This window comes from Dipodomys spectabilis, unplaced genomic scaffold (genome assembly GCF_019054845.1).
Source record: "Dipodomys spectabilis isolate Male_0828 unplaced genomic scaffold, ASM1905484v1 ptg000032l, whole genome shotgun sequence".
NCBI lineage: Eukaryota > Metazoa > Chordata > Mammalia > Rodentia > Heteromyidae > Dipodomys > Dipodomys spectabilis.
This window is the reverse complement of record NW_024870709.1, coordinates 18,811,539-18,821,643: the sequence shown is the minus strand read 5'-3', so window position 1 is coordinate 18,821,643 and position 10,105 is coordinate 18,811,539. Positions and strand designations below refer to the sequence as shown.

The following is a 10,105-nucleotide window of genomic DNA, read 5'->3' as shown; positions in this document are numbered from 1 at the left end:
TTTTTAAAAGTGAGGTCTACCTACAGGTTGCCCAGGCTAGCCTTGAACTCCTTTTCAAGCAGTCCTCCTGCTCAGCCTCAGAGTCGCTATGATTTAACACCTGGACATCCTAACCTACACATACCTAATATTTTTAAATGGCATCACTTCTTGTTTTTTCAAGTTCCACCAGAAGCACTTTTATCTTTGAGGTGTATCAAATACAGACAAGTCTATCCAATATTTCCTTTTGTAGTTCTGTGTACAAATGTTTATTGATGCTAGATTTTTCTAGTGTTAAAAAGGTCATTTGGTAATCTGAATATGGTAATGACATTAACTAAAATACCCATTCTTTTATGAGGTGGAACAAGAAATTTATTCAACATGTACCTAAGTAAGTCTAATTCCTTTGAAAACAGTGCACTACATAAAACTGAACACTTGCATTATCAACAAGGACAATGTTTTATTGAACAAATCTATGTACAGTACAAAATTTTCTTGAAATGAGACGCTATTGTTGATTTATTGCAGTTCAATGGCTCAGTTTTAATTTGTACTTTTATAAAATGCAAAGTAAATAATTTAATGTTCAACAAGGAAGCACAAATTTCCTTTCTTGCTGAATCTGTAATATCTTTCACATATTAACAATTCCAAAATGCATATGCAGCATTTACTCATTCTGAAAAGATGTTTTACAGTATAAAATAAATTAAAGAAAAAAAAAAAACCACTATCATCCCTTTTAAGTTTTCATTCATACAACAGTATTAATCCAAACATGAAAGGAGTATGGCCAAACCTTCAGTGTTATTTGAAAGCAATCACAAGTTCAATTATATAAATTATATATGCATTGTATAATTTTTTTAAAAAATGAATATGGCTAAAGCCCAAAGTACCAGTGTCTTTGTCCATGGAGATCCCCTTTTCAACATTGTCTACAATATTTAAGCAGCAAAAAGTCAGATTTGCTGTTTGCTTGACTTCACTGATACATAGCAGAATATTAATTTTTTAATGAAATTTTTATTTTAAAACAAAGATTTGAAACTTGGTCCATGTAAGAGATAAACATATCCTCACAACAGAAAGGAAGAAAAACAAAGAAAAAAATCTGAAGAGCATCCTTTTCTTCTGTATCCCAAATGAGGACTGCTGGAAGTTTTTGCACCCACAAAGGTTTATATTTTAGAAGATAGGCATAAGAAAACATTCACATTCTTTCAGTAGCCAGTATTTGAGAATTACTTAATAAAGAAGTAAAAATCATGATGCAAAAAGGAATTTTATATGACATTTCTTGACAATATGTAAACTAATTTAATGTGTCTTTCTGAAAATTTTCTCCCAGTCACACAAAATTAGAGATACAAACCTCAACTTCAAAACAAGTAAGTTTGTGGACAGAGATTCATGTAAATAGTAAGTTAAAATGTGACAAAATGTTAAGGTTTTAGACGGTGTACAAAGCAAAAATTACATTTCAAAAAACTTCATTGTCCAAATCAACCAATTTCCAGACTTTTTATTACAAGATGTACTTGTAGAGTCAACTGAAAAGTCATTAATTACATTTTTAGTACGAGGAAGTATGGAAAACACTTATTTTAGTTGATTTTGAAGAATAGATTTAAAAACTAGATTATGAATTGTATTTGTTAACTACACGTAGGTTTCACAGCCTAATGTAGGCTACATAAGAAAACAAACATAATTTGAATGGAATGGATTTATGATCCTCATTGCATAGTAGTGAATGCCCATGATAATAAAAATGAGAAACACTTTAAGCTGTCTGATACACAATGACATAGAAACTAATGAAATGTGGATGCCACCATGGAAGAAATGTCTGACTTCCCATTACTTCATTTATGAAGCTCTAATATTCCTAAAATTTATAATTGTAGGGTCTAGTGAGATTATCTGCTTTGAACAAAACTTTATCCATTGGAATAACTGAAATATTTGGTTAAGTTTATATATTAGAATGTCTATTTTAAGAAATTTGCCTTTACAATTTTCTCCTTTTTATCCCTGACTGAGATCAACATACTATTAGGTAAAAGGATGCCAGTAAACATCCTCCTTTTAACATGGACAAATAGAAAGAAACATCAAGAGGATGTTTAAAAAAATTATAAAACATTCATTGTTTTAATCTATTATGTTAAAATCATCCTTAGGAAAATTACTGGTTACCAAGGAAAACAATGCATTAATATATCTTAATGTGTTCCTGCTGTGCAAATTTTGGCGTAAATACTTCCTTATATATAAAAATTACTATTCAGACCAAATCCATCACTAATGAATAAAATACATTAGTATGGCCTACTTTGGAATCAACTTTCTTAGCTGAATAAAATGAATGAATTCTGAACCTGATTCTTATCTGACATATTTGAAGCCAATTATTTTCATAGGACTATAAATAGATAACTCACGCTAATGTCTAAAGGACTTTATTATGAATTATTAAATTATGTCCTATACCACATACAAATAGAAATATCCCAGTGTGCTTTCACCATTTTCATTTGCAATTCAGTGTTTGCCTTCAACAGTAGAGCTTAAATGGTCCTAAGATTCTTTCGTATCTCCCCAAATTTAATGGTAGTACTTTCCTAATCGACACTGTATAATTATTTTGTAATTGACAAAGTATAATTAATTTGCATCAAAAAGCTGAAGTTCTAAGTTTCTCTCAGGAACTTAAGCAAAGCACTGGTTTTTGTCTGCTTTTAAATTTTCAATGCTGGCATGCTATTCACTAATTTATCATTTAGAAACAAGTTACCATCTTTAACATAGAGAATATGGTGTTAAGTTTTGTTTCTGCATATCAGTTTCTAAATTATACCACAAACCAAACAGCAATGATTCCTTAAACCGTGTTTGACCAGCAGGGAGGATAATCTGATTGTTCATGATAAGAAAACAAATTCCATTTGCATAATACTTTACATTGTTTATTATTGTAAACCAGCTTTTCACTCCACCTCTTATTTCATGAGTTAACTTTTACTTTTCATAAGGCCATAGCTGGTTTTTCTATTTGCCAGAACATACTTTCACAGAAGCAAAACAACATGCTGGTATTAATCACCATAAACTTAAAAAACAAATGTGGTTATTCTGAATAACTGGTACTTTGGAAGTTTTATAATAACCCTTTTGGAGTCTAAGCCAGCACATCTCCTCTTCAAGTTCATTCTAGAAAATGTGCTTTATCTTTAGTAATCCAAGATCACTCTAAAATTAAGGCCATCAGGGAAACAGCAAACTGATGATGTAATTTCTTGTAGTACTTTCTTTACAAAAAACAAAACAAAAAAAACACTACTACTTGATCGACAGATCTTGTTGAGACATTTTTATCAGGCACCTGTAAAATAAAATACACATGTTAATGCAAATATTGTGTATGTTCAACTGGAATTCTAGTCTGATTCCAATTACACTTTCTCACAAAAATGTATTAGTAGAAAAGCTCTTCTTTAGCTTCTCATTTATTGAATTCTTTTCTAGTGCCTTTAGTTTTATCTTTGTAACAGAGACTCAGTTTCAGTTGGTTTATATTCTGACATAGTTTTAAAAAGCTCCATAAAAATTTCATTCTAGCAAGGCACTAATGTCTCACACCTGTAATGCTAGCTACTCAAGAGGCTGAGATCTGAGGGCTATGGTCCAAGCCAGCCCAGGCAGGAAAGTGCTAGGCTTGGGCAAAAGAAGCTCAAGGACAGAGCCTATGCCTAGAGTTCAAGCCCCAGGACTGACACTCACAAAACATTGACTCTAGAACTTTTATTAATGTGGCAAAGGCTCTGTAGAGTGGCAGAAAATATGAAAAACTTAAATGTGCTTAGGTTTTGGCTTCCACAAATTCATAGGCTATGTATATGCAAATTAATTATGAATTTCAGTGTTTATAAAAGCAGAAATAGGAATATTGCCTCCTAGTGAATAATATGAAGGTGTAAAGTAGTGCTATACAGATGCTAATTTTTTTAATCCCAGGAAAATCTATTTTCTGTTTTTACAGATATAAAACTCAGAACATATAAGACTTACTTTCATCATCTGAATCAAATCCAAAGAGTGTCTGACATTTCTCTTGTGCAAGGTGAGCCTCAAGCGCTTCTGCATTACAGTAGGTGGTCAGGCATTTGCCACATCTTAATCTTTTTGCTGATTTTTTATAAATACTATCTGAATCAGAACAGGCATCTACTCTATCATTCAGAAATTTTCTGCGTTTTGGCATACTAAGGTACCGTTCATCAAGGTAACTGGGAGGCAGTGGTCTGACATACGGCTTTGTTAAAATTAAGCCATACGAAGTATGTTCACTTGTAGGATTTGGTTTGGATGATGCCTGAGATACTGGCAGAGGATTGTGGTCTTGTGGTACAACATTGGGTAAAACAGAACCATTTTCTGTCCTGATTCTGCTTGTATCAGTTTTCAAAGCAGGATCTGCTTGCTCTATTTCACTATGTCCATTTATTAAGTCATTGTTTTCAGAATTTGGCTGTATGTCAGGCATCTTTTGGTCTGTCAAGCTTGTATTTGAAACAGTGTAATCAGAATGTTCATTTCCATTCTGAACTAAACTGTCTGTTTTCTTTTCCATGTTATCTATACATGTCTTTGGTTCTGTAGAATATTTCCTTGATTTGCTAGTAGAAACTGGTAGACTAATAGTTGGTTTATCTTTACTAGATGAGTCTTTTTCCTGATGAATAGAATTTGAGTCTGTACAAACATCCAAAGTAATTGCTTCACTTGGTTGTACAGATGATTCTGGTGTTTTACTTAAATAGTGCTGAGCTTCATGTTCATAGAGCAAAGGAAGATCTTCAAAAAGCTCATGGCATTCTGGAAAACTACACTGAGCTTGAAATATCCTGTGACTTTTTGTATGTTGGGCCAACTGGAATGGCAGCTTAAAGGACTCATTGCAATTAAAATGCAAACAAAAGTACACATTTGGATAGCTGTGTCTATTAAGGTGATCTATGAAATGTTGGGAATCTTCAAATTGCCTTTGGCAAAATTTGCATTTTCCTTTGCTCCACTTCATTACTGTTTGTCGTACATTTAAATCTGTTGGATGTGTAGTCCTTGCATGTGTATTTAGAAATCCAATTCTTTTAAAGATTCTGACACAGCCAAGAGCAGGACACTTAAAGTTTCCTTCTTGATCTGTAGCATACACATCTTTCGGATGGCACACAGTTCCATTGATTTTATGAAGTACTGAAGTTTCTGGGTTCAGGTCATAATCATCTTCTTCATAATCAATTTCATTTTCTTCATCCTCATAGTCATTCTCACATTGAGGTAAAGATTCTGAGAGGTTATTTAAAGAATTTGGACTACCATTTTCAATAATATTTTCAGTTACATCTTTTGGTACATCTGTGGGAATTTGAATTAACTCAGCCACGTGTTCAGAGATGACTGCTTTGTTTCCATCACTGGAAGTAGACAGAGTCTCTATTTCCATATCCTTATTCAAATTCCCATTCTCAAATGTAATGGAAGAACTGGAACCATTTATTTCTTCCAAAGCAGTAATTTCCTGATCATGAGCTGCAGTAATTTGCTGTCTCTGTATTTTCTTAACATGATTCTTTAAATGTTTTTGCATAAGTCCTCTGTTTCTAAATTTCCTACCACATATTACACATGAAAAACTGCCTTTTTTCTGATGAGCCTGGGCATGCCTTACAATGTGACCACCAAGAAATTCCTTGTTACATAACATACACCGATGCCTTGGGACATTATGATCTACTTTGGAAGTATTAAGAGCTGTAAGGTTTTTCTTTATATTAATATGATCTTTAGGCGGCACTCCAGATATATCATCAGGCTCAATTTCTCCAGTGCTCTGTTCTCTAAGAGAGTCAAGCCCTTCACCTAAACCTTGATGTTCCACTGTCCTTTTTAGAATACCTGTAGAATTTTCCAGTGTACTTTCATTTAGAAATTTGACTGCTGATTTATCATTCAGTAATGCCACACAGTTTTTCTTAATCATGACAAAGTTCCAAAATTCAGGATCAAAAAACAATCCCTTTTTCAAAATTGGAAGTAATTCAAAACGAACACGATTTTGCACACAACTTGTGCCTTCATTATATTCTTCATCTGGACGTTTATAGAGTTCTTCAACAGTATGGTAAGCTTCTAAGGAGCGCTCAAGGAAAAATATTGACAGTGCACAAATCCTGAGGATCTCTAAATCATTTGGCAAAAAATGTGCAATTGTTTTATAAATTAGACATTTAGTTTTAGGATCATCATGAAGGTCAAGTTGTAGAGCACACCCACATATTTCAACACAAATTTGCAAGCCTTCTTCTTCAACCTGTAAATGAAAAAATATTATTAATATCTCTATAAAAATAACTGAACTGCTTTATATTTTTTAGATGAAACCCTGAAAGGCAAGCTTTAAGTACATAGCATTCCAATGTACTATTTTCTAGGAGCTTTGCTTAACCCTTTTATTTATATGTCTTTCTTTTGAAAATAAGAATCATCTGGAATAGCTAGTATTTGAGCTTCTACTTATTTCCAAGTGTGACAAGACACAGCAACAATACAAAATGCTTCCTGAGCTTCATAAAACATAATTACCATTTCCTAAAAGTCCATGCTTACTTTATTATTTAAGACACTACTCCCATTGTTTGGCAGAAGGGTTAACAGGTCATTTTAAACAGACAAATCAATTTTCCATGTTAAGAAATAACGAAATTATTTTTTAAAGACTATGAAACTTACAATGATATACTGTTACTTTATTAAGTAATATTATTTTAATGCCAGGGATCAAACCTAGGCATATTAGGCCAATTACTCTTACTTTACCCCTATCCCCTACGAAGTAATATTATTTATTCAAATAAAAGGGAAAATATCGCACACACGAAGAGGTCAATCGTAATCTAAACATAAAATCTAATAAAGTACCAGAAAAATGACCTATTGGAAATTACCGAAAATTATACAAGCTTTTTTTTTATGGCACAAGCTTTCACTGATGTCAAAAAGATTATATATTTATATATTATGCTCTCTGTGCATGGTTACAAATTACAGAGAGGAATACTATATCATGCCCCTTAGCATTTTTCTATACTGTATAACCAACCCTGCTTAATTGCTTACAGTATTGCAGGCCTTAGCTTTGGATATGTTACTACCATTTTATCCAATTACTTTCTTACTGATCTATTATTTGTCAGACGTTTCTATTCTGCAGGTTCCTCTACTTGTGTTTTATGACCCCTGATCTGAGATACAGTTAAATTCTTTTATTCCCATCAAAGATAATACACATTTCTCTAAAAGACTCTTCCTTTTATAACTATCAGTGTATGCTCCCATTCCTTCACTTTGAATTCCTAAATATTTGGCTGCAATGTTTCATTTTTGTATTTCCTATAATTAGTGTAAAAGTTGGTACAAAATAAAAATAAACATTCCAAATAAATACTCACAGAATCAATCAGTTATCTGTCTTTATTTTGTCCCTATCAATCTATCATCTCTGCCTTAGAATCCTTTCTGAATTCAAATTGTGTCTATTACAGTCATTTTCTATGTATTACAAATTCCAAATCTACTGGTTCAAAAAGAATTCCTTCTTCATCTTTCTGCAAAGTTCCAGCTACATCCTTTATCTTGACTCTGAAAATTATAATATATTCATTCACATGCTTGGGTTTAAAATTCTAAGATCACTAAAAAAGGGAACAGACTACTTCCTTACCTCAAATTGTTTAAATATTTTCATGAATTAATGAACTGCAGCTGCAAAATGTGTTTTAAGTTTCTTTAGGATCTCTAGCAACCATGACCCATCCTTCCCAGTCTCACATTTGTTTATCACCCATCCAATTTACCTGACCATGCCACTAGACCGTTGTAGGAAAAAAAAGGCCTTGTAAACTGTAAACTCCTTATAAATTTCAGTATTATCTTCATATTATTATTTAAAACCTGGCTTAAAGCCTCTTCATCTATAAAGCCTCTCCAGATAATGCTATCTGTATTATCTCTTGAACTTACACAGTATTGTAACTACAGGTTTTTATAACAATAATGCATGTACATTATCAATACATCAGATAAAGGGCTATTTAGCTGACTGTAAACTATTAGCATTACATATTCAAATACTCATTTCATCTTTTTAGTTTTTCCTCATGTATTATGTTCGTAGGTTGACCAAATATATGAAAATAAGAAAGCTCTGTAATAATCAAAATGTTAAACATTGTATTAACTTTTTTCCCTCAAGTCTTGCTTCAAATGAGAATATCATATATTTGGGTATGTGAACATACATTTATTTTAAAAAATAAAGTTTGGTAGGTGATTCTGACATACATCAAAGGTTAAGAAATACTTTGTGCTCTTGTCTGGTTTTTCTGTCAGTACCATGGATTAAATTTAAGGCCTCATGCTTGTTCAGCTTGCTTGCTTGATTGGCTGGTGCTCTATCACTTGATCCACAGATCCATACCTCCAGCCTCGACTTTTTAGCTGGTTATTTTAGATATAAAGACTCATGTTTTTTTCTGCTTAAACTAGCTTCAAACCTCATTCCTCTGAATTTCGGCCTCCCTAAGTAACTATGGTAACAGGTATGAACCACTGATATCTGGTGGTTTTCCTTTTATTTGATGACTTCTATGAATACAGTTAGAAAATTAGAGAAAGGAAAAAAAAATCTTTAGGGGCTGGGAAGATGGCTCAGTGGTAGAGTGCTTGTCTTGTATGCGCGAGGCACTGGGTTTGATTCCTCAGTACCATATAAGCAGAAAAAACCATAAGTGGTGCTGTGGCTAAAGTAATAGAACACTAGCCTTGAGCTGAAGAGCTGAGGGACAGTGCCCAGGCCCAGAGTTCAAGCCCCACAACCGACCATAAAAATAAATAAATAAATAAAAATAAAATCTTTAATACAACACTGCTTCATATGATCACTATAAAATGATACATCAATGAGTGATGTGACAACTGCTGTGATAAATGCACAAATATTTAAGAAAAAGTACATGATTTAATAGTTTCCTCTTCACATGTTTAAAATAATCAGAAAATCATAACTTTCAATAAAATTATATTATTAATAACCAAAATCATAAAAATTCAATTAAATGGAGTTATAAAATTGTAGGGTGTTTTGTTTTGGGTTAGGTTTGTTTTGGGGTTTTTTTGGTGTTTTTGTTTTTTTGCCAGTCCTGGGGCTTGAGTTCAGGGCCTAAGCAATGTCCCTCAGCTTCTTTTGCTCAAGGCTAGTACTCTACCACTAGAGCCACAGCACCACTTCTGGCTTTTTCTGTTTATGTAGTACTGAGGAATCAAACCCAGGCCTTCATGCATGCTAGGCAAACTCTCTATCACTAGGCCACATTCCCAGCCCTGTAAGGTGGTTTTATCCTTCTCATTTTTCTTTTCTTGTTAGTTATGGGACTTAAACTCAGGGCATGGGCACTGTAGGCTACTGCTCTACCACTTTGAGCCACAGTTCCACTTCCAGTTTTCTGGTGGTTAATTGGAGATAGGAATCTCATGAACTTTCCTGCCTGGGCTGGATCTGAACTGCACTCTTTAGATCTCAGCCTCCTGAGTAGCTAGGATTACAGGTATGAGCCACTGGTGCCAAGCTTTGCTTTCTCATTTTTTTATTCAGTCTTTGTTAAAGTTTCTAGGGAAAAATCCTAAGAAAAAAATTGAAGTATACATAATTGATTTCTCATTTATTTAATTTAACCTGCTAAAAGAATATATTTGATGGTGCTACAAGTGTACAATGGCTTTATTTCTCTTCTTTAATCCTGCTAGTATTTGAAGAGGAATTTAAGGGATGGACTTTCTTATCCATGTGAATTTCATATGTAAGTTATACTTCTTTCCTAAGTAGACAAATAAAAACCAGGTCAAATTTCAAAAATAGCTAATGAGTTTTTATAATTACTTCAAATACAAAAGTTGTTCTCAAGTTTTAAAGCATCTCAGAAATCATTATTCCTTTTGACATGAACAACAGTTAAAATTATCAACTAACTTTTTCAGTAACAGTGAACAAGTA

The 10,105-nt window shown here is 33.0% G+C and overlaps 1 protein-coding gene across 1 annotated transcript in view; it reads right to left on the bottom strand.

Moving 5' to 3' along the window:
- Window positions 1-3,057: 3,057 nt before the first annotated feature.
- Znf654 (zinc finger protein 654) overlaps window positions 3,058-10,105 on the bottom strand; it is a 38,824-nt gene continuing 31,776 nt past the window's right edge. Inside the window, exons 8-9 of the mRNA XM_042676671.1 lie at window positions 4,063-6,367; window positions 3,058-3,376 (exon numbers count right to left, since the gene is read on the bottom strand). Of these exons, the coding sequence (XP_042532605.1) occupies window positions 3,369-3,376; window positions 4,063-6,367 (2,313 nt within the window). The 3' untranslated portion in view covers window positions 3,058-3,368. The remainder of the gene's footprint in view (window positions 3,377-4,062; window positions 6,368-10,105) is intronic.